Source organism: Sturnus vulgaris, chromosome 21 (assembly GCF_052056855.1).
Source record: "Sturnus vulgaris isolate bStuVul1 chromosome 21, bStuVul1.hap1, whole genome shotgun sequence".
NCBI lineage: Eukaryota > Metazoa > Chordata > Aves > Passeriformes > Sturnidae > Sturnus > Sturnus vulgaris.
The window spans coordinates 3,727,719-3,750,087 of record NC_142263.1 but is presented as its reverse complement, the minus strand read 5'-3'; the positions used below and the strand labels follow the sequence as shown (position 1 = coordinate 3,750,087).

At 55.4% G+C, this 22,369-nt stretch overlaps 3 protein-coding genes across 7 annotated transcripts in view; 2 read left to right on the top strand and 1 right to left on the bottom strand.

Moving 5' to 3' along the window:
- Positions 1-13,751, top strand: part of ABR (ABR activator of RhoGEF and GTPase) — a 37,771-nt gene extending 24,020 nt beyond the window's left edge. For 3 of the 4 annotated variants that reach the window (XM_088177035.1, XM_088177037.1, XM_014876589.2), the window contains 10 exons: positions 332-406; positions 552-649; positions 761-892; positions 7,942-8,001; positions 8,095-8,204; positions 8,456-8,595; positions 9,061-9,195; positions 9,441-9,546; positions 11,153-11,300; positions 11,420-13,751. In XM_088177035.1, coding sequence (XP_088033161.1) covers positions 332-406; positions 552-649; positions 761-892; positions 7,942-8,001; positions 8,095-8,204; positions 8,456-8,595; positions 9,061-9,195; positions 9,441-9,546; positions 11,153-11,300; positions 11,420-11,509 — 1,094 coding nt within the window. In that variant the 3' untranslated portion in view covers positions 11,510-13,751. Of the gene's footprint in view, positions 1-331; positions 407-551; positions 650-760; positions 893-3,457; positions 3,845-7,941; positions 8,002-8,094; positions 8,205-8,455; positions 8,596-9,060; positions 9,196-9,440; positions 9,547-11,152; positions 11,301-11,419 lie in introns of those variants that run through there. The other variant, XM_088177038.1, reaches the window with a different exon arrangement.
- Positions 13,752-14,874: 1,123 nt separating this feature from the next.
- TIMM22 (translocase of inner mitochondrial membrane 22) lies at positions 14,875-18,415 on the bottom strand. The gene is made up of 4 exons (XM_014876590.2): positions 18,129-18,415; positions 17,576-17,772; positions 16,496-16,568; positions 14,875-15,450 (listed from the first exon to the last, which is right to left on the bottom strand). The coding sequence occupies exons 1-4, from the start codon at positions 18,352-18,354 to the stop codon at positions 15,374-15,376; spliced, it is 573 nt and encodes a 190-aa protein (XP_014732076.1). The 5' UTR covers positions 18,355-18,415; the 3' UTR covers positions 14,875-15,373.
- Positions 18,416-18,619: 204 nt separating this feature from the next.
- Positions 18,620-22,369, top strand: part of SPECC1 (sperm antigen with calponin homology and coiled-coil domains 1) — an 86,964-nt gene continuing 83,214 nt past the window's right edge. Inside the window, exons 1-2 of one of the 2 annotated variants that reach the window (XM_088177032.1) lie at positions 18,636-18,701; positions 21,382-21,481. The gene's annotated coding sequence lies outside the window, so the exon portion shown is untranslated. Of the gene's footprint in view, positions 18,702-21,381; positions 21,482-22,369 lie in introns of both variants that reach the window. The other variant, XM_088177030.1, reaches the window with a different exon arrangement.

Here is a 22,369-nt window from a genome sequence, read left to right as displayed (position 1 = left end):
CTGCTGGAGCAGCGTCGGGCTCGCAGGCAGTGCAATCCCGGCTGCAGCACGGGGCTGCTTTCAGACTCTCTCCAGCCCCCGCCATGGGCTGGGCAGGACCAGTGTGCCCAGGGTGAGACCCAGCCAGCCCCACTGGGAACCTCCTCCAGGGCTGTCCAGCAGCAGGAGAGCTTGGGATGTCTGTCAGTGCGGGATACAGAACTTAGGGATGTCCTTTCAGGGACTTGGGGGGCATTTGGGTGAAACTGCAGGCACTGTGCTTGCTGTGGCAAAGGCTGCCTTGGGGATGGTCAACCCAGGCCCTGACACAGCCTCTGTTCTCCTGCCACAGATGATGAGTCCCCAGGGCTTTATGGGTTCCTGCACGTCATTGTCCACTCTGCCAAGGGCTTCAAGCAGTCAGCCAGTAAGTGTGGGTGCCCACCCTGCTTGGAGGGGCCAGTGGGCTCGGAAGAGTTGGGGTCCAGCATGTGGCCCTGCTCTGCCCACAGTGGTTCCCTGGGAGATGGTGAGGGTGTTCCTGGGGTGCTGAGCAATGTCTGCTCCCCCAGACCTCTACTGCACGCTGGAGGTGGACTCCTTTGGCTACTTTGTCAGCAAAGCCAAGACCAGGGTGTTCCGGGACACCACGGAGCCACAGTGGAATGAGGTGAGGGAGGATGGGATGCAGGGAGGGGGCTGTGCTCCCATTTCCCTTCAACCCCAGTTTTGGAGCTGCTCTGGGGTGCTGGGGTTGAGCCACCCTCTCTCCACACCCCAGGAGTTTGAGATCGAGCTGGAGGGCTCCCAGTCCCTGCGCATCCTCTGCTACGAGAAGTGCTATGACAAGACCAAACTCAACAAGGACAACAACGAAATCGTGGACAAGATCATGGGCAAGGGGCAGATCCAGGTATGCACTGGGGCTTGTGGGCATCCTCTCACCTGAAAGAGAACTCCTTTGGGCCTGGCACCCGGCCTGGGAAGGTTGTCCTGGAGTGATGCCTGGGGTTGGCAGCTCTGCTTTTGGGAGCAGGGTACAGCAAATGTGGGGTTGGAAGGCAGTGAGGTGAGTGGGCATCAGGCATGGGGGGTGATGGTCCTGTGACACAGTGGCTGCAGGAGAAGGTGGGATAAAGTGAGAGAGGCCTTTGTGAAGGTGGAAAAGCCAGATATTCCCCACAGAGGTGCATCCAGCCCCTTCTGGACTGGAAGTGTTTCTGTTCTGCTGCTCTCCGTGCCGTGGCCCCAGGGGGCTGCAGGGAGGGGTTGGCAGCTGCCCTAGGGAGGGCTCTGTGTGTGCAGCCCCTCGTCCCTCCTGTGTCCCCCTCTGCCACCATCTGCCTTCCCTGTGCCTCCATCAGCTGCTGTTATGGCAACGGGGGTTTCCAGGGCAACGGCTGAGCCGCCTCTGATTGGTGCTTGCCAGGCAGGGAGGATGGCGGCCTGGGCTGCCCTGAGATGCTCCCAGGTGAGCAAGACCAGGAGGATGGATGGAGTGGGGAGCAGGCAACCCCCAGACCTCTCATTCCCCCTGCAGCCACCTTGGCCAGGCTGCAGGGAAGCCCAGGGCAGTTCAGGCTGGGGGTGTCCCTGTGTTTTCCTGTGGGCACCCCTGCCTGGCTGTGCTGGGGACAGGGTCACGCCTGGGACACAGCCTTCGACCCAGGGCCACTTCAAAGGGCCCCTCATGGCTGCCTGCTCCGTGGGAAAGCAACTGAGGGCAGGTCCCAGGGGAGCAGAGAGCAGCGTGGAAATGCTGCTGGGAAAGGGGATGCTGTGGGGAAACAGCATTGGAGGGGGCACAGGGTGGGAAGTGGGGGCTCAACTTCACCAGTGGTTTGTTCATACCTGGAATCACCCATCTGTTGCCCTCTCCCCCAGGAAACAGTGGTGTGGGGGTGGCACTGGGCCAAGTGGGAAGGCCAGGGCAGGGAAGGGGCTCGGTGTCCCGCGGGGATCAGTCCAGCTGCGCTCTCGGAAATAGCCTGGATCAACAAACATGAGTCATGCTGGGAGATGCGGGGGTCGGGACAGGGACAGCACAGCTCGTACCGCTGTGCAAAACTTGTGGGGGAAGAAAGGGAAAGAGAGAAAGCCCTGGGGCTGCTTATCCCAAGGAGGATCTGGATGGATGGAAGAGTGTCAGGGTTGGGGCTGTCCTGCTGTCACCCTGAGCCACAGCTTGGCCTCTGCCCCAGGGGTGGGCTGGGTGACAGGGCAGGACAGCAGTGAGCAGGATGGGCAATGCTGCTTCTGGGGCTGTGGGCTGTAGTCAAGCCCCAGAGCTGCCCCCTTGCCTTCTCCCTGAGATTCTCAGGCAGAGATGCTGCCCTGATGTTCCTCACCCCAGCTGGCCCCTGGGCTCATTATGAGCTGCTGCTGGTTCCACATAGCAGCACTGGCGTGACTGGGGTCACCAGGTGTGACTCCTGGTTAGCATTAACCCTATTTTCTTGTTATTAACCCTATTTTCTAAGGCTGGAATATGCTGTCATCAGGGTAAGGCTGCTCTTTTTGGCTTGTGTTCCCATGAGGGTCTCATGTCCCCTGCAGTGCAGGGCTCAGCCCTGTTCTGAGCTGTCCCAGTTGCTCCCAGCAGCTGGGCTGTGTCTGCTGGGTGCTGGCAGGGGTGTGTGGTGCTGTGCCAGCTTGGCAGACAGATGAGGGGCAAAGCAGGCTGTGAGTGCTTGTGCCCATGCTGTAGAGGACAGAGGCTGGATGTGGTCCCCATGCCCTGGAGGAGACAGGCAGTGGGTGCATGAAGGGGGTCTCGGGACCCCCTTTCTCAGCCCATTTGATGCACGGGGGGATGTGGCTGTTGAAGTAGAGCCTGTGTTGCCGTGGGCACGGTGCCTGCTGTACCCTCAGCTGTATACCCTAGCTGCCTGTCTGTCTGCCCCCTTCCCTGGGCTGGCAGAGGCTCTTGTGGGGCACCCCAGACCTGCACGGAGCCACAGTGACCCGTGTGGACTCCAGGGGCTGCTGAGGGATGGACTAGGGGGAAATCAAGTCCCCCCAAACCTGCACCTCACCTGTCAGAAGCAGCAGGCAGGGAGTCTTCCAGGGCTTCCTTGCCCCCATCACCCCTTGGCAGTGGGGCTGACAAGGGCCAGGGTCCATAGAGGGAACATGGGGCTACCCAGCTGTCCCTAGGCGTGACAGCAGCCCCCAAAAGCCTCCTGCTCATGCCCCTTGCCGAGAGCAGTAGAGCCAGCCTGGTTCCTGCGGGGAGCCGGGAATGCTGCAGCCGCCAGCGGCGGTGCCTCGGGGGCAGCGGCTGCCGCTGGCGCTGCGGGGCGGAAAACGGCACAGGGATAACGGGAGAAGGATAACGGCACAGGGATAACAGCGGATAACGGCGGATAACGGCGGCGGGGAGCCCGCAGCCCCTCCAGCGCTCCCGAGCGGCGGCGGGCGGCAGGGCGAGAGTTAAACGCGTGGGGGCCGCCGGGGGGGGCTGCCTTTGAGTCACTTCCTCGCAGGGGGAGGGAGGTTTTCGGGGCTGCCTCGCCGCCTCGCCAGCCTGGCTCACACCCTGAAGATGAGCCCTGGCCGCTCGCCGCCTCGCCGCCCCAGCAGGGCTCCCCTGGCCGGCCCCCGCTGAGCTCTCCCCGCCGGCAGAAGGGATGCGGGTGCTGTGCTAGCCCAGCCGCGGGCACGCTCCCGGCCACCCTCGTGTCGCCTGCCCGGAGCCGAAGCGGTCGTCGCGATGACGGAGGTGTTGGTGCAGCCGGAGGGCAGCCCCGGCCCTGGGGGCGAGCAGCAGCCCGAGCGCGGCGCGGAGGAGCCCGAGGGGAAGCGAGCCCCGAACACGGGCGCCCGGCTCTGGGGCAGGGTGCGCAGCAGATTGCTCCGGCAGAAGGTGCTCCGGGTGCGGGGGGTGGCTGCAGGGACAGTGCTGGGCTCTGGGATGGCTCTGCTGTGCCGTGCGCGGTGACCGTGGCTTTTTGGTGGGGCACTGATACGGGAGGCTGTGTTGTTTGTGTGGAGAGTGAGTGCTGCGGGGTCTGTGCACGGAGCAGGGAGGCTGTTTGGGTGCTTTGGGAGCTCTTGGATGCAGTTGGCAGCCTGTGAGGTGTTTGTTTTCCTCCTCTCTCCCTGTGAGTGCTGGCAGGCTCCGGGAGGCTGAGCTGTTTGCACCGGGGGTTCCTGCAGAGGCAGGGCAGGGAAGCCCCTGCCCAGCCCTGGAGCTTGCCCAGGAGGCAGTGATGCTTCTGGGCTGGCTGGGGCCGGGTTCCTGGGGTGCCACAGCACCCAATGCCTCCATCTCCCCTCTTGCAACCCGGGTCAATCCAGGCTTTCCCAGCTCACAGCTGTGTCGCAGCCACATCAGCCAGTGCTGCCGTCTTTGTGGGGACACAGCGCAGGGATGTGTGACAGAGGTGACAAAGGAGGGGGACAGCACCCTTGCAGGAGGTCCCAAAAGCCTCGAGGGGCCTCTGGGGGTTTCCCTTGGTGGAGTCCCCGTGCCCAGGGAGTGCTGGCTCGGGGCTGAGCTGTGGCCATGGGCAGGGGCTGCCTGGCCCTTGGGGGCTCGGTTTGGCAGCGGCGGGGCCGCGTGTGACGCAGTGGCATTAACCTCGATTCTGTGCTCTGCACAGGGGATTAAGGGGCAGCCAGGGCTCTGTGGGGAAGCTGCCCAGCGGCTGTTGCTGGGTCAAAACATGAAGGGGTTTTGTTTCCCGTGCCCATTGTGGCTGCTGGCTTCCCTGCTGGCTGCTGCCCGGGAGCCCTGGGGCTGTGCAGAGCAGGATGTGGCCCCGGCAGATCAATGCAGGGTCCTGGTGGGTTGTGGGTGCTGCTGCTGCTCCTCGGGTCACTCTCAGTCAGGGCTGTGAATTACTGCTATTTTACTGCTTTTTTACTGCTTTTTTGGGGGGCTGTGCTTTGCCACTGGCAGCGTTTGTTGGTGTGGGGGCTGCTCTGCCCCATGGCACCAGGGGGCTCAGGGATTGTCTGGAGCTGCTGCCATGGAGGTCTGGTGAGGGATCTGGGATCAGGGTGTTTGCCAGGGCAGCCCTGGGAGGCCAGGCTGGGGAATCTGGGGGTGCCACGCTGATGGGAAGCAGCACTGGCTGTAGCAGTTCCTCTGGGATCCCATTCCCCAGGGCCCTGGCAGAGATGACCTCGCAGACTGAGTCACCAGTTTGCTCCCAATTGCTTCACCCAAGGCTGACGGTTGGGTGACCTCATGGGCCTGAGATGTGAGGAAGGGACATGCCCAGCCTGACAGACTCTGCTCCACCACAGTATGTGTGTGGGGGCCTGGGGAGCCACCATGAGGATTTGGAGCCCTACCAGCTCCTCATTTTGGAGCTCTGGGCACCCAACCCTACCTGGGTCTGTCACAGTGCCATGAGCTGGATGTATCTTGAGGACAAAATTCCAGGATGTGGCCTCATCACCTCAAGTCTGGAGTTGTGCCATGGACAAGACAAGGAGTAGGAGAGGAGGGTCAGCGCCAGTAGGACCTCTCCAGAGCACACAAAGTGCTGCAGGACTGCCAGGATGTTCATTCCCTGCTCCTCCACAACCCGGGGCCTTGCCCTACAAGCAAACAGCTTTGGATAATTTGGGAAACCAGGATGATGGCACATCCCTGTGGCAACAGAGGGTGTTTCACCTCGCCGTGGATGAGCGCAGCACCACAGTGAATGCTGACCTGGGAATGGATACCACCACCACCATGGCTGAGAGTCCCTGAGATGCAGGAAGGGAGCAGCCTGGAGACATGCTGATGACCTGGCTGAGATGTTTCCCCAGGCACAGGGTGGTGTTTGAAGCCATCTGATATTCCAAAGAGGAGCTGACATCTCATCCTGCACAATGCTGGCTCGGAGGCTGTCCCCCAGGGCTCCTAGCCCAGGAGTTCCCCATTGACCTGAGATGTCCCTGCATCCTGCTGGAGCAAGGCAGATCCCTTCAGAGGAGAAGGAGATGGTGGTGGGAGCTGGGACAGGGTGTTTGGCAGTGCTGTGTGGGCAGGAGTTGTCTGTGGCTCTGTGGGTGGATGCTCCTGTCCATCCTCCCACGCCTGGAGACGAAGCGTTGGACGCGGCTTTGCTTCAACTGGGGAGTGGCAGCGTCGTGTGCTGCTGCACGGGGTGCTGGCCAGGAGGGTCAGAGAACCACAGGCACTGCCCCAGTGGTGCACAGGGACCTGCCCAGATGCAAGGGGGCTCAGGCCCATGGTGCCAGCAGAACTAGCCCAAATTTGGGCCCTACTGACTATTGTGGGATGATTCTGCCCATGCAGGGGGAAGGGGCTGCAGGAAAGTGACGTGCTCATGGTAGGGTCTGCAGCACTGGCAGCAGCCAACCTGGCTTTTATTAAAGCTTTCTTCAGAGCTCTGCTAAAGCCTTTCCAGATGTGAGCTGCCAGGGCCATCAGAACCAACGGGACCCGAGGGTTGGGGAAGGGGAAAGCATGTATGGTGGCTACAGTTAAAATCATATTGCAGAGCAGGGAGGCTCCTGACCTGGCTGGGGGATGAAGGGGCTTCACTGTCATGAGTGGGACAGGGATGCATGGGGAGAAGGATGAAAGTCTCTGGGTCAGTGGCAGCAGCCGTGGTGGCTGCATGGCAGCACCACAGGAGATGCAGCGCTGGGGGGAGCACAGAGGAGCTGGAGCAGCAGGACTGGGCTTGGCTGTGGTCTGGCTGCAGTCTCGTGATCTCAGTGTCCAGACCTGCTGCAGGGTCCCATGGGAGCCCAGGGCAGCTGCAGCCTTCCTTCTCCTCCTCCTGCTCTCCAGTAGCCTCAGGGCTGGCACAGAGGAAGGAAGCAGCGTGGCACTCGCTGGGCTCTTCCATGTGCTGAGCTAGGGCACCAGGGAGGGCTCCATGTGAGGAATCATTCCTGGGCCATGCTGGAGACAGCAGCATTTCTGCCTTGCTGGAAACCACAGTTTTCCCATGGCTGAGAAGCTGCTTGGGTTCACTGACACAGGGCTGGGCATGTGGCAGTGCCACTGTGCTGGGTCTGTGCCAAGAGCCAGGAAAGCTCGAGCCTGTCCTTGGGACTGTAGGGTCTCGGTGTGCTAGAAGGAACATGAGGGACCCCACAGTGCCCCCTCATCATGACATGCAGTGTTATGGGCCGGGGAACTGCAGCTCCGTGGTGGAGCAGCAGCTCTGGACATCTTTACACTTGCCCAGAGCATCTCCTGACCCGGCAGCTGCAGGAAGCTCCTGTGTCCTTGCAGAGTGACCCCAAGTGCCTGGAGCAAGTGTGGCCTGGCAGCTGCTGTGTCGCCAGCCCTGAGAGCCCCCACCAGTTCCCATATCCCATCCCCTTCCCCAAGGCGACATTAGTGCTGGGCTGCCCACCCCATGCATTACAGGGATCGATGGGGCTGGATCAATACCACCAGCTGGGGACCAAAAAGCCCCAAAAGGCAATTGCACCCAGCTCTGCCCAGCCCTGGGGCCCGGAACTCAGCACGGCACGTGCCAGGGCCTTGGGAATGCCAGCAACTCTCACTGCACCCGAGTGCTGGGGCAGTGTCACCGAGTCCCCCGCTAGCCCCAGAGCCAGAAATAGCAGAGCCTGTCATTCCCAGGGGTTATAAATAGCCTTGGCTATGGGGAGATGTTGTTTTTCTGCATGGAAAACGCTGCCCTAGTTCTGTTTCATCAATCTGCCGCCAGAAATAGTCCTAATTTCTTGGAAGTTTCTTGCTTCTTGGGTGTGGGTTAAAACACTGCCTTGCAGGGGCTCTGGGGAGAGGGCAGGACAGGGGGGATGAGCCCACGTGGCTTCAGGGCACAGCCAGAGGGACCCCAGACCCTAAGGGGAAACCTCTCCATCCTCTGGTCATGAGCAGCACGTTGTCCAGGAAAAGCATGTCCCATGCCCTACACCATCAGGGGCTTTGGGGGCCACCAGGTTGGGATGACAGCAGGGCTGGCACAAGGCTGTGTCCCCACAGAACTCACAGACCATCTCTCCCCACAGCTGGACCCACAGGCCGTGCAGACAAAAAACTGGCACATGGATGTGATTGAGATGAATGGGGTAAGTGGGGCTGGGGGTCCCACAGCCCTTCACTGGGAATGCAGCCCCTTCTTGCCTTCAGGCCAGCCAGGACTCACCCCCTGTCTCCCACAGATCAAGGTGGAGTTCTCCATGAAATTCACAAGCAGGGACATGAGCCTGAAGAGGACCCCGTCCAAAAAGCAGACTGGTGTCTTCGGGGTCAAAATCAGTGTCGTGACAAAGTAAATGCAGGGCTGTGGGGGCTGATGTGCTCTGGTCCCTGGGGTGGGGGGTTGCACTGTGTCCCCTCGCTCCCACCAACACTGGGCCGCTTGGCCTTTGCTCTCTGCTGGGGACTTTCCTGTTCTCTGTGCCATTCCCATCCTTCCCTCCTGCATGCCCACCCTGCCCCTGGCGCAGGGTTTGCAGGGCTGGGCTGGCTGCCCTGGGTTCCCCTGGGAATGTTTGCTGACTGCTGTGCCTCCCGAGCCAGGCGTGAGCGCTCCAAGGTGCCTTACATCGTGCGCCAGTGCATCGAGGAGGTGGAGAAGAGGGGCATTGAAGAGGTCGGCATCTACAGGATCTCTGGAGTTGCCACTGACATTCAGGCGTTGAAAGCTGTCTTTGATGCCAGTGAGTGTCCTGGGGAAGCTTGGTGTTCCAGTGGGAGGGTTCACAGGCACTGACACCCCCCCCCAGCCCTCTGCAAGCCCAGGGTTTGGTTATTGCACTGCATGCGTGCCAGATATGGCACTCTGCACAGAAAGGGGCTGGGGGTGAGGAGGGACAAAAACACCCAGAGATCCCAGCCCTGTTTGTGCCTCTGAGCTGCCACCACTCCTGGCTGGCTCCTGGGAGACACTGAGTCAGGGAAACGTTGCAAATGGATTTGGAAATCGTTCTGTGTCCTGTTGCCCAGCCAGGCGGGAATCACTCGGCTTTTCCCAGCCTCAGCCTGGCTAATGGGGCTGTGAACCCAGCAGTGCTGTCCCTGCCCTCCAGCTGGCAGCCTGTCTGCATAGCTGGAGTGACACAGAGGGTGGAGACCCAGAGGGGAAGGAGGGCAGGAGGCCTCACACGTGGGTTCTCTCTGGACAGATAACAAGGACATCCTGGTGATGCTGAGTGACATGGACATCAATGCCATCGCTGGCACGCTGAAGCTGTACTTCCGTGAACTGCCCGAGCCCCTCCTCACTGACAGACTCTACCCCGCCTTCATGGAGGGGATCGGTAAGGGCTCGGGGATGGGAAGGGGTTGATGCACAAACGTGGCTCTGTTTGGCATTGTTCGCTCTGGGATGGGAGACCCCCAAGGCCCACTAGGTCCTGGCTGTTTTTGCTGGCTCCAGGCCAGTTCAGGGCTCGTGGTGCTGCTCTCCAGTGCTCACACACTGGCTGCTGGGACGTATCTGGTTGTGGTGGGTGCTGCTGCTGCACCAGACCCTGTCCTGAGCCCTCTGTCTCTTTGCCTCCAGCCCTCTCAGATCCTGCTGCCAAGGAGAACTGCATGATGCACCTTCTCCGCTCGCTGCCTGACCCCAACCTCATCACCTTCCTCTTCCTGCTGGAGCACTTGAAAAGGTAATGGCTCGGGGGCTGCCTGGGATGGGTGGGAGGGGCAGGATGGATCTGTCTCACTGCTTTGTTGTGGGGATGGGACATGAATAGAGTTAGAGCTGCCGTTTGATTCCTGTGGTGCCTGCGCAGCTGCCGGCTGATCCCAGACTGGAGGCAGATGGTGCTGTGCTAGTGCAGAGCAGGGCAGCAGCCAGGGCCAGCAACAGCAGCTTGGGGCAGGCATAGAGTGGTCCTTTCCCAGCCCTTCCAAGAGGGTAGAGGTCCAGGTGTGTCCCACCTGCCGCATCTCTCGGCTCTGGCATATTACCCAGGCTGCAGCTTGTTCAGACCCTTCTCTGATATCGGTGTTGGCTTTCCACATCTTCTCTCCTTGGGCCCTGTAAGATACTGGGGGGATCCTGGAGCCATCCTGCCCCTCCAGAGCAGCCCCTGGTGTCCCAGGACCACCGACTGTGGTGCCAGTAGGGCCTGTGCTGTGCCTGGCCAGTGATCCAGGTCAGCTCTGCAGGGAGAACATGGCCTCTGGAAACATGGAACACTTGGCTGCTGCAGCCGGTGTGCAGCTGGTTGGATGAGCTCTGCAGGGAGCAGCTGGCCTCAGCACAGGACAGGAATCAGTTGGGAGTTCTGCAGTGTCCCCCTTAGCAGGAAAACAGCTCCTCCAGTCCAGCAGTAGCCCTTGCAAAACAAGGTGCAACAATCCCTGTCACCTGTCAGCAGCGGGTGGCCAAGAACCAAGGATAGTCACTCTGGAAATGTCCCAGAACTGCGGGTGACACCTCATGTCACCTCTCCCAGGATGAGTGCAGCAGTGTGTGGTTTGACAGGCTTTGTCTTGGCCCAGATGAGGTGCATCCAAACCTGGGGACTCAGAGAGCTCAAATGGGGCTCTCTGGGGGCCCAAAACCCATGGAAGGTACAGGGCTGTGGAAGGGCAAGCAGAGCAGAACACAGAGCCTGGCCAGAGCTTGGGACTGGGGCTCACAGCTCATGTTACTTGCATCATGAAGGGTTTTTTTTGTTCTTCTGGTTTGGCTAAAACCAAACAGAAAAAGTGATTGATGCTGGGGGATGGAGAAGGGAAAAATCCATTTCCATCCTGAGAACCGGGCACAGCCAGTTCCCACATCTGCTCCCCTGGCCGGGGCTCAAGCGAGCAGCCTGTGCCGGGGAGCACAGCTGCCTCCTAACATGGCAATGTTGTGGTCCTGCTTCCCTCCATGCTGGCAGGGCTCCCACAGGGTTGTTGGGGCAGGGAGCCTCGAGGGGAGTGGGTGCAGGGGGCACGGGCTGGTGCAGAGCTCCCCGTGCCCTGCAGGCTCGGCGAGGCTGGAGGCCCCGCAGTGCATAAGTGAGGGCTTGGTTGCTGCCACATCACACCCGGGGCTCCTGGCCAGGCCCGGCGGCTCCAGCAGAGGCCGGGAAGGGGGCAGAGCTCTCTGCCCTGCACCTGGCTTTTCCGAGGGCTACAAAGGCCAGTGGAAAGCTGGACGTGTCCCACTGCTGCTGGGAGAAGGGAGGGCAGCCCTCAGCCTGCCCATCACCCCCTGGCTCCCCACTCCTGAGCATCATTAGGGGCTGACACTGCCTCTCTCCCTGTACCCCACAGGGTGGCTGAAAAGGAACCCATCAACAAAATGTCTCTCCACAATCTGGCCACGGTCTTTGGGCCAACACTGCTGAGACCCTCAGAGGGGGAGAGCAAGGCACACCTCACCTTGGCCTCTGACATCTGGTCCCACGATGTGATGGCCCAGGTAAGAGCTGGGTACTTCTGTCTGGGTAGATTTGTTACTTTTTGCTGGATGGGACAAGCTGGGAGGTGGCAGCTCTTCCCCTTTCTGTAGTAACACCCCCCTTTTATATTCTTCGACAGGTCCAGGTCCTTCTCTACTACCTGCAGCATCCTCCCATCTCCTTCACCGAGCTCAAACGCAACACACTTTACTTCTCCACGGACGTGTAGCCTGCAGGCAGAAGGCACCAGCTGCAAACACTCCAGCTCCCTGCTGGGGGACACGGACAGGATCACAGTCCCCAAGGGAGACCAACCCAGACCCAGGACGGTGCCGCCTGCAGCTCCTGTACAATCACGTTCCAGTGGCCTGGTCCCACAGGTGCCAGGCCTTCTCTGTAAAGTAGTCGTGTCTTATGTCCCTTCTTGTGTTCAAGGATTGTTTTTATGTATATTTGCTCAACGGAAGAGGTAGTGACTGACAAGGGCTGTGGACACAGGCTTCCCCCTTGGCTAGTTTTCTCCTGGATTCCTTTTCGCCTGCTCACTCCTACCAGGCACCCCTTGCCTGAAGCCTGCAGTGCCCACGAGTGCCTGTTTGCTGCCCAGCTCCCTGCCCACGCCTGCATGTGCAGCACTGGCTGGCTCCAAGGCCAGCAGCTCAGGGGCCTCCCTCCCCAGTGACGGTGACGACCAGCCCTGCTTTGGCTTCGCTGCCTGCGCTAACGTTGGACCCTGTGCCTGGATCCTGCTCCGGCCCGAGCAAACCTGCGACCACGACAGCAGAGGAGCAGGGTGCTGCTTCCTCCCTGCCACGGCTCTCCTGGCTGTTTTCAGGCCAGTTCCCTCTCCAGCCCCAGCCCTGTGCTTTGCCTGTGTGTGTGTGGCGTGGCGGTTCCTCCCCTCGCTGGATTTTGCCTCTGAGTAGAGTTACGGGGTAACCCCTCACACGAGGCTGGAGCCAGAGGTGCTGTGCTGGTCTTGATCCACAGCAGGCTGAAGGGATGGCCAGCCAGGCAGGTTTGCTTTCTGCACCATGGGCTGACCTCCACCTCTGCTCTGGCACTGATGTGGTCCCAAATTTCCCCATTCTGGAAATTTGGTGGGGAAAAGGGTACCTGCTGTACAGTTCTATCTCTGCCATAGCGAGGCACTCACACCCCTGCCAGCCCAGCACTGCCATGAGCACTGCATGCACCCCATGGCACAGCCTGCCAGGGCACCAGCATTCCTCCCGTGGCTATGGGAACAAGGAGATTATTTTTCCCCTCCTTGGCCTTCCCTGCTGCACTGGGCACATGGCAGCACATGGCCCTGCCTCGGCGGCAGCCTGGTTGCCAGAGGCAAGTGCTGTGCAGCAGCTGGATGGTCACCCAGCCTGGGAACCAGCACAGAAGGATGGGAGGAGGAAAGCCTTCATGGCCCTCGTGACTGAAGGCAGAAATGCTTCGTTCTGCCTTTCTCCCAGAGTGGTTGCTGCTGGGTTAGCTGTGCCCAGCCAGCTCAGGTCTGTTTGTTAGTGGCTCCAGTTGTTGATCAGGCTGATGGCTGGAGTTGTCACGCCATGTCCCAAGGCAGGACAGGCTGCCCAAGTGCCCGGCTCCCGGGATGTCCCCCACATTCCCATGTAGGTATTGGTACCTGTTGGGACACAAAACCTTTCGCTCTGTGAGCTGAGTCCGTGTTCTTGTGGGAAAAGCCCCCCCACCTCCCCGACTGTGCTGGCCCTGTGCTCTCCTGTGCCAAATGGAGATGGATGAGAAGTGACCAAGCGTGTCCCTCACAGCAGCGTTGCCTTTACCCTCCCAGCTAATGGACTGTTCCAGGTAGAGCCCAGCCACCAATGCACCAGGTATGTCCTCAGCCACCTCCCTGGGGAAGGCAGCACCTGCCAGCCCTGCACCAGCAAAGCAACCAAGGAGGGGAGGTCTCAGTCCCCCTCCAAAGGGCTCACACTCCAGACCCTGCTCCTCTTGACTACCAGCTAAACAGAAGGGAAACAGCATTGCAGAAAATAACCAGGCGTCTGTCTTGGCCCTGGACCCAGTAAGGAGGCCGAGCTTTAGATCTGACTGCACAACAGATCCCTGTGTGTGTCTGAATTGTTACATGTGTCCAAGTCTCTGTCCACGACACTGTCATTCCAGATGGAGACTCTGTACAGCCAAATCTCCCCCTGTGACAGTGGCTGGAGGCCCGGTCCCCACAGCCCAGCACCACAGGCTGTGGCTGTCCCCATGACTGGCTTTTGCTTGTCCCTACTGGAAGGAAAAGAGGGGGGTGGACTCTTGCAGCTACAGGTAGAATAGAACTGTTAATTAATATTTGACTTTCAAAAGTTGTTAAGGATATATTTTTGTTTGTGTTCTGTTTCAATTTCTGTAGATTATAAACTTTAAATGGCTGTAAAACCTCGTGAGGAGAAAAAAAAATGTTAATAAAAATGCAAAGCCCCGATATTTGCACAAAAGAAGCCCTGTGGTGTTGCTGTTTGCACTAACTGATCACCTTGGCATCACAGCTTCTTCTTTCTGTCATGGAATTCTTGCTAGCTGCACTTCAAGCCAGTGGTATAAGTACAGGCATTGTGCCAGGCAATCTTTGAAGAGACTTCTTATGGTTTGGGCTAGATCCTTGCATTTTGGAGGAAAAAAACCTGGACTGTCTGGAGCCAGCCTGTTTAATCAGTCTAGAATTACTCAAGCTTAAAATTCAGCTGACTTGCACAGCTTCTGGCCTGAGGATACTGAACAGGCACAGCAAGGGACATCAGGAGATCTGGAAACCTCATCTGATAGATCACATGGTGCTGTCTCCCCACTTCTTTCCATGTGGGAATGGGAGCCAGTGTGCCTCCAAACTGACCACTGACCACCATATCAGCCAAAACACACTGCTGGTATTGCTCTTCCAGGTCAACAAGGGCTGTCACTGTTCTGGGGTGTCAAACTGTGGATGCAAAGGGGGGAAGTGGGTTGGAAAATCCCTCTTAGTTGTGTGTACCGCATCTGAAATGCCACTGCCTCAAAAAGATGAGGGAGTGTTTGCCTTTATGGAATGGCTCAATGAAGGTTAAAAATGACTCTCTGAGGTCTGAGAACAGTGCTTGGTTAGAAGAGCAGGAGGGCAGTTCCTTGAGCTAACAAATGTTTTGATTTCAGCACCAATGCTGGGCAGAAATAACACTTCACTTCCCCCTGTGTAACACCGGGGCACTTGGAGGTGGCACAGAGACATGATGGGAAGCAGGCTATGTGCTGAGTGAGTACCCAGTTATCTGTCAAACACCGGTTTATTCTCATAACTATGCTTTCTAAGTCTCACTATCAAACTGCTGGAACTAATGGGGTGAGCCTGGGGCAGTTAAAGCAGTAGCAAAATTGTACTCCCACAGTGAGGTTAAATCAGGCTAGCCAAGTGGCTACAGAGAATTATACTTCAGCAACAACCTCATTTTTCCCTTAAACTGTTTTGTTCATCTGCCAGTAACCACACAGCTCTAAGGCTAAGGATTCCTTTCTGCTTTTCCCTTTAAAACATGGTAAAGAAATCTGGCGCTCATCTCTGTACTTGAAATAAGGCAAGTTGTACAGATGGTGGTTTGACTTCAGATGGTATTTTAAGAAAAGCCTGGAACAAACTTATTTCTCCACAGGATCTTACCTCTCCCCAACAGAGTAGCAAGCTGCAAACTGGTGACTGTTAAAACACTTGCAGCACCTTCAAATATGTGGTAACCTAAATCGGTGCATTTCTCTTCGAAGATTGTCCTCCTGCCTTCTTTTGATGCTAGCAACAGACTTAATCAAAATCAGCCCCAAAGGATCGAAAGAGCTCAGAGTCCAGGCATGTTTCCTGGAAACTGACAGTCAGCTGATCTGTCCTGGAGATGCTGCTCTGTTCCTGGCTCCATCCTCCCATGCTCCCACAAGCCTGCCTGGAGCAGCTCACCAGGGCTCGCAGCCAGGTCGCTGTTAGTCATTCAGAAAGTGGCCAGCGCTGCCCTGCTCACACTGGCCAGGACTCCAGAGGCAGTGGAAAGGTAAGCCGTGGTGCAGGCTCTCAGCAGCAGCACTGGAACAGGGAATGTTGCTGTTACCGCAGGTAGTAATCAACTGCAGCGGAGAAAGCGGCGAATCCTCCGCAGCCGATCACCCCGGCCTTCAGCCCAGCTGCAAGGCAAGGGTGGGAAACCGTGAGACAAACAGGGAAAATATTCTTCCCATAACCTGTGCTGGCTCAAAGAGCTCACACGGGCAGGAACCTGGCAGTGCCCTCCTAGGGGACAGTGGCACTGCCGCTGCCTGATGTACAAGCCCTCAGGGCCAGCAGGATTTGCTCTCTGGGTGCTGTGTCCTCAGGCTCACCCAGGGGACAGAAGAGAACCCTCCAGTGGCCACTGCTGATTTTACTGTGCTCTTATCTGACCCCTTCAAGTGGTTTGGTGGGACCAGGGAGGGATAGGAAGAGCAGGCACTGCTCTGACAGCTCTAAGAGGATTAGGTCGAGGACAGACACAACTTAACAAGCTCAATTAGAAGCACTTTCAAAAGCTTTCTTTTCATTTATGCTCCATAAAACAGGACAAGTTTTTTCTTAAGGAGAGTGACAGAAGTTTGATATTTCTGATGAGCAAAGCAGCTCTCTCCTACTTGGGGATTTTCCCAGATGTTACCACTAAAGGAAAGTCCTCACTAGTGCTGCTGGACTAAAACCCCACTGCTCCTTCTCCTTCACATGTAAGTAGAATTGTCTGTTTGAATTGATACATGAGAAATGAGAAACGCATTTTATACATGGTACAAAAGAATAGAGTGGAGTTCTTTAGCTCTAATTTCAAAGGAGAGTAGCACAGACAGTGAAATAGATGTGTAGAGCTCAGTTAACACAAAAGCTTCTGAATTGCTCTGTATGTATTTTTGGCTCTCTCCCATGACACCACAGAATAACAGAAGAGTGTGGACAGCCACCACCATCTCCTGATTTTTCTTTGAAGTGAATTTTGTTGATTTTCCTCTATGACCAACCCTTCCTCATCCACACTTACTCTTGGAGCTGACAGTTCTGCCAGTCCGGAGCACGCTCTCACACTGGCTTCACCACAACCCCAAAAAGGTTTGTAGTGTGTGTGTTGCACTAAGAACATCGTGTGCTGCATAACCAAATTCAATCTTATCACAGCTATCACAGAAACAGCTCCCAGCAGGCAGCACCAACCTCTGAAGCCGATGGCTCCTCCCGTGATGCAGCCACTGATAACGCTGTTCTTCCAGTCTGACTTCCCACGATACTGGGAAGAAAACAGAAATTAGAAATCAGAGTCAACAAGTAAATATGGAATAAGCACTCTGTGCTAACAGCAAGAAAGATTTAACCCTCCATCCCCTACTCAGCTGAGGATGTTCTTCCCTCTACTCTCAGCAGATGGCCCTGCACTCCCAAACTTGCAGGGTTGGGAAGGGAGGAAGGAGCAGGTAACGGGGAGAAGTAAGACAAATCCATATGGTGCAATGCAGTGCTGTGGGAAGGATCCTCAGGTGAGCCAGCACAGCCCTCAGAACACAGCCTTGAGTCTAAAAGTGCAAGAACTACATGAGAGCACCCCTGAGCCTGGCCATGCAGCTGGTCCTTGGCACAGCTGAGAGTCACAGCACCTGCTGACAAAGATGGACTATCTCCACAGCCAGGACACGCTGGATTTTCACCACTGCAGAGATCTCTTTGTTCTGCTCTATTGTGCAAGCAGATACATTTTTCTCCTAGATGAGTTAAGAAGTAATTGTGCCTTTCAATTAAAAGGCGGGACTCGAATTCATAACAGGGTAATTTTCCTATTTAAAAAAGCAGATGATAGATTTACCACTGAGCTGCACAAGGTCATTTCTGGCGGTACTGCCAGATGAAAACCAGCCTGTTACTCAAGAACTTTCACCAAATGATCCCTTTCTGCATATGGAATTTTTAGACACTCAAATTACCATGTTGCAACTCACAGTTTGACATTTTACACAAGCACTCGTAGCATGGGTTTTAAAAAGTAATGCCTATGCTTGCCAATACAATCAGGACTTAAACTGGAAAGGACTTTGCTATTGCAAAAGAGTTCTTCATTCAGTCAGAGAACAGCAGCTCTGAAGACAGATCTCAAAGCTGAAAATCTTTGCTGGCCAAGGAAGAACAAAGCAGTCTACTCCATTGTCCTATTGCAAAGAGGATATATGTACTTCTTTGGATCTAGTAACAGATTTGAAAGAGTACCAGAAAACGTTTCTTAATGGTTGAGAGGCTCTTACTCACAGATTCTACAACGCACTCCGTGCAGGAGAACATGGCACCCACGATGGCGAAGTTCTTGGCGTAGGAGATGCCTCGCTGCCCCATGTCCTTGAGCACCTCTTTGGCCGTGGGTGTGCGATAGGGATCCTTGGGATCAAACCCCACGTTGGTGTCAATGCCAGCTGTGAAGATCCCAAACGCACCTCCCAGAACAAATCCTGTAAAACAGAAGCAGAATGGAATGAGCTTGGCTGGGTTGGAGCAGCGCATTCTCTGCAGGCAATGAAGCGCCTCCGCTGCCTCTGTGTGTGAGCGCTGCCCTGTGACAGGGGCAGCAATCTCTCGGTCCTATGGACACCCGTGACAGCTTGTGCTGTGCTGAGGAAAGGCCACGAGCACATGTGCCTCTGCAAGGAAGGCAGAGATCCCTCCCTGGGACATCTGACTGGAGCAGGCTTGGGAGGAAAATCAAAGACGGGGGCAGCAGCCTCTTCTCCATCCACCCCTGTCCCGACGCCACAGGGACCCCCGAACGACCCCAGAGCCGCCTGCCCCGTCTTTCCAGCCGCCGCACCTCCCACGCAAGCCAACGCCGCCTTGAAGGGGCAGCTCTCCATGACCCGCTCCACCATCTTCTGCTCCTCGCTCTTGGGCGGGCAGGGGATTCCGCCGAGGGCAGCGGGATCCCAGACGCGGGGCTGCCGCTTGTCGCCCACGAGGTGCTGCAGCAGGAGGCTGTACTGCAGCGGCGGCGGCGGCGGCGCCGGCTCTCCCGGGGCTGAGGGCGACGGGGCCGCCATGATGTCCCTGCACACCCACGGGCGCTGGGCGCCGCGTCCGGACCCGCTCGAGCGGCGCGGCGAGGGCGCACGGGAGTTGTAGTTCCGCAGCGGGGAGAAGCTGGCTGCGCACCGCAGCGCTTTGACTACACCTCCCAGTCTGCCCCGCGCCGATGCCTCCGGGAAGAACTACCAAGTCCAGCATGTTCCGCGGCCCGCCGCGGGGATTGGCCATCCCGGGCAGCCAAGGGACTACATTACCCGATGTGCCTCACGGCAGCCCCCTGGCGGCCGGTGCGGCCGGTGCAGGTGAGGTGAGGGCTCCGGCTGCGGAGCATCCCCGAGCGCGGCGGCGGCGGCGGCTGCAGGTGAGCGCGGGGAGGTGAGGGCAGCGCGGGGGGACCGGCTGGGCTGGGCAGAACCGGCAGCTTCACACCGGGCACTCCCGTGCTGAGGGAGCGCTGAGGTGCTGCAGTGCGGGACCCAGTCCCTGATGCCCTGGCTGAGGCGCGGGGAGGGGGGTGAGGTGTCGCGGTGTCGCCGCCGTGTCCTCGCATCCTCCCCGCGGTTGACTCCGGCACCGCGCCGGTGTCTGAGGGCAACAGGTCCCGCACGGGGCGGGCGCTGCCGCGTCCCGCTGGAGCCCAGCCGGGGCTCCGAGGGCAGAGGGGCTCCGAGGGTCAGAGGGGCTCCCGCATCCCCTCAGGGGGCTCCGAGGGGCAGAGGGGCTCCGAGGGCAGAGGGACTCCCGCATCCCCTCAGGGGCTCCGAGGGGCAGCCGGAGCCCGGGCCGGGTCGTGCTGGGCAGCCCAAGGCACCTGAGCCCGGCAAAGGTGTCCCCGCTGTCCCACGGGACGTTCCCGGCTGCTCCCTGGGGAGAGCTCGGTCTCCTCGGGCGCAGGGCAGCAGCGTTACTTCGGGACATGTGTAGCTTAAAAGGGCTCTGTAAATATCCACAATATTCCGCCACAGAATGCGAACTTGGCTCGTGTCAAATCGTGCACAAATCTTAGCTCTGGGGAGCTTGTTCTGTTTGGAGATAAGGTGAGAAATCGTTGCTTTTCCTTTTGGTAATCAAGGTGCAGTGAGCATTAAAAAAATCTACGTTCCTTGCTAGTGCTGTTTTTTTCTTCATCTGTTTTACTTTCTTGTTCTTGTGGGCTAGAGCCAGTTTTCGTCTTCACAAGTGACAATAGGTGTGCGTTAAAAATACCCTTCCTTTTATTTGATATTTTTCTATTTAAATTACCCATAAGTTTTTTAATCTATGAGAAATAGTTGTCCTGGCTTCAATAGGATGCATGGAATTATTGTATTTCAATTATTTCAAATAATTGAAAATTACTTTTAAAAATTAAGTAAATTATGCATTGGTATGAAATCTTGCCTGGTATCCTGAAGCGCAACTTTTTAGAGGTCCCAAAGTGTAGGTAGGTCCCAATAACGATTTAAATGGATGGTTTTATCACTTCAAATATTTCATTAGACGAAGTTCAACAACTTTCCTCTAAATCCCACTGCCCTCTACTGGCTGCACCAGCAGGGCCCACCTGCCCGCTGCTATTCCCCCCCCTTTTTTTTTTTCTTAGAGGTTTTAAAATTTTTTTAAATTTTTTTTTTGGGGGGGGAGGTGTTTTCCTCCCTTTTCTAAAGGTCAAAACCCGCGAAAAAGCACGTGGTTAAAATCTGCTACAGCAGGATCTTTACAAGGTAAGGGAGGTTGCTGGCAGGATGATCTCCCTAAGGAACCCTCAACTTAAGATTTCAATCTTCTTGATCCAAAATAACCTTGCTGGGCTGATCTCGAAGTCACACAGCAAAGCCTAATTTCCAAAGGCCTAAAGGGAAAAAAACATATATGTTGGATTGGGAATTTCACTACTGAGAATTTATGTGTATAGTTGAAATATTGCTTTGACTTTCTTTTCCCTTTTCCTGCGTTTTACAGAGAATGCTGGGTTACTATTTGTTTGTAAATAAAAGATATAAGCAAGAATTTAAAAAAATGTTTCTATAAAATGTACTTATTTTTATGTTAATGGATATTAATGGATATTAATATGTAATTAGATGTTATTTTACCCCCTTAGATACTTAACAGTTTTCTCCTCTTCCCATTTGTGCTGTTCCGTGTCCTACATAGGAACAAATTCTGGTGCCCGAGTACTTGAATAATCTCATCTGCCCAAACAGATTTTTCGTGTGGGTGAAATAAGATGGAGGATTAAGGATTTGAGAGGGAATAGGAGAGTTCAACCCATCTTTGATAAAACAAATCGTTCAAATGAAACTTTGAGCCGTTTCTTTTTTCCAAGCTGTGACCCTTCCTCACTGCAGAGTATCCATCTGATACACCCGACCCTCTTCCTTCTCCCTGAGTGCTGTCCCTGAAGCCACTCCTTTATCCTGGAGCTCTTCAGTCCAGTGCAGGAGCTCAGGTTATTTTTAACCTTGCACGAAATGAAACATTTTGAATTCGGGTGAGTGTGACGGCAGCAGCGGGCGCAGATGATCCCGAGCTTTTGTGCTGCTCCAAGGAGCTCGGAGTGTGTTTCAGCAGAGGGCAGCACATGGTGACACGGAATAATTGCGTTTCACTTGACCTTTGCAGTGACTCAGTGACTCCCACACTTCAATATTCTCCAGACAGGGTAAATCTTGGAAATAATGAGGGGTTTGTCAGAAATCCTGGTTTTGCATATGTCTTGGTTGTAGAGTTCCCAGGTTTTGAATAGACTCTATTAAAAAATTAAAATAAGTTTTCGCAGTCCTCAACTTTTATTTTGTCAAACTGCCAGTTCCAGAGTATTTTCTGAAGTTACTCAGCTGGGCAAGAAGTGACTGAAGGTGGAAGTCAACAAGAATTAGATCAAATCCATTATTTTTCACTCATTCCTACCTGTGGGCACCTTTTTTTTTTTTTTTTTCCTTATCAGAACTGTCATGATGTAGGAGTGAATGAGAAAAAGAGGAGATCAATTAATGGGTATTTTAATGAAAAAAGGAAAAGCTTTTAATCACCACAAAAAAGTGGTGTCTGCTTTGCAGGTGGTCACACTGCTGATCTCACCTGTTGTGTACAAAGAGGTTTCCAGTGGCTGCAAAAGGAAAGGTTCTGGGACCTGCTGGGCTTGGTTTCCATCCTAAGGTATTCTCATCTATACATTAAATTTAATCCTTTCCTATTTCTAGTTGACCTTGTGAATGTAGTGTTTTGTCTTTTTTTCTTTAAAAGACTTTAGGTTTGAAAGTGCTTTGTGTAATAGATCTAATTTCAGTGAAGGAAAGCTGCTTCAGCTTCTGTACTTTCCTTGGCTTTTGAGTCTAACTAATTTATTTGTTTGAGAGTGCTGGGGGTTTTCTTTCTTCTAAAGTAGTGTTGGAGAATACTGTGTCCCTACCATGGCAAACAGCTAAAGTACTAAGAAAAAGGTTAAGAAATAGGTAGGTGGCAAGCATATTGGAGTTAAAACTCACTGATTTTCCAATTTTGCTTTAGATCAATATAAAATAGACTGCAGAGAGAGATCTTGGAGTAAAATCTCCTTTTAGGATCAGCAGACTTGTTCCTTGTGACTGTGTTCTATAACTCAGAGAGGAGGAACAGGATGTGGCTTTTCAAGATGAGTGTTTGATCCTGTCTGCTCTCCCTAACGTTTTAGATCTCAAAGTCTGCACCCTTTTTGAAGGTAAGGTGGTTTCTTTGTGTTTGTTCCACTTCATCAAGGTACTCTTTCTCCTCTTCACAGTTTGCCCAATATTACACATATTTTTGTTTTCACCTATAAAATTTGAAACACACTTGTGTGGTCTAAAAAAAGTTTCAGGCATCATCATCTCCCAGGGCTTTCAGCTGTTGCTATAGAAGCCTAAATTCTCTTTGAGAGACCTTTCCAATTGAAAGAAGTTGATACTGCAGGAAAGTTGTCATGGAAATATGCAGCAAAAAGAGAAAGGAAATCTCAGTTTGATGACTGTAATACAGGCTTAGCCAGCCTGGTGAAGTGGCTCCCTATGTGGAGATCTGCTCCTGCAG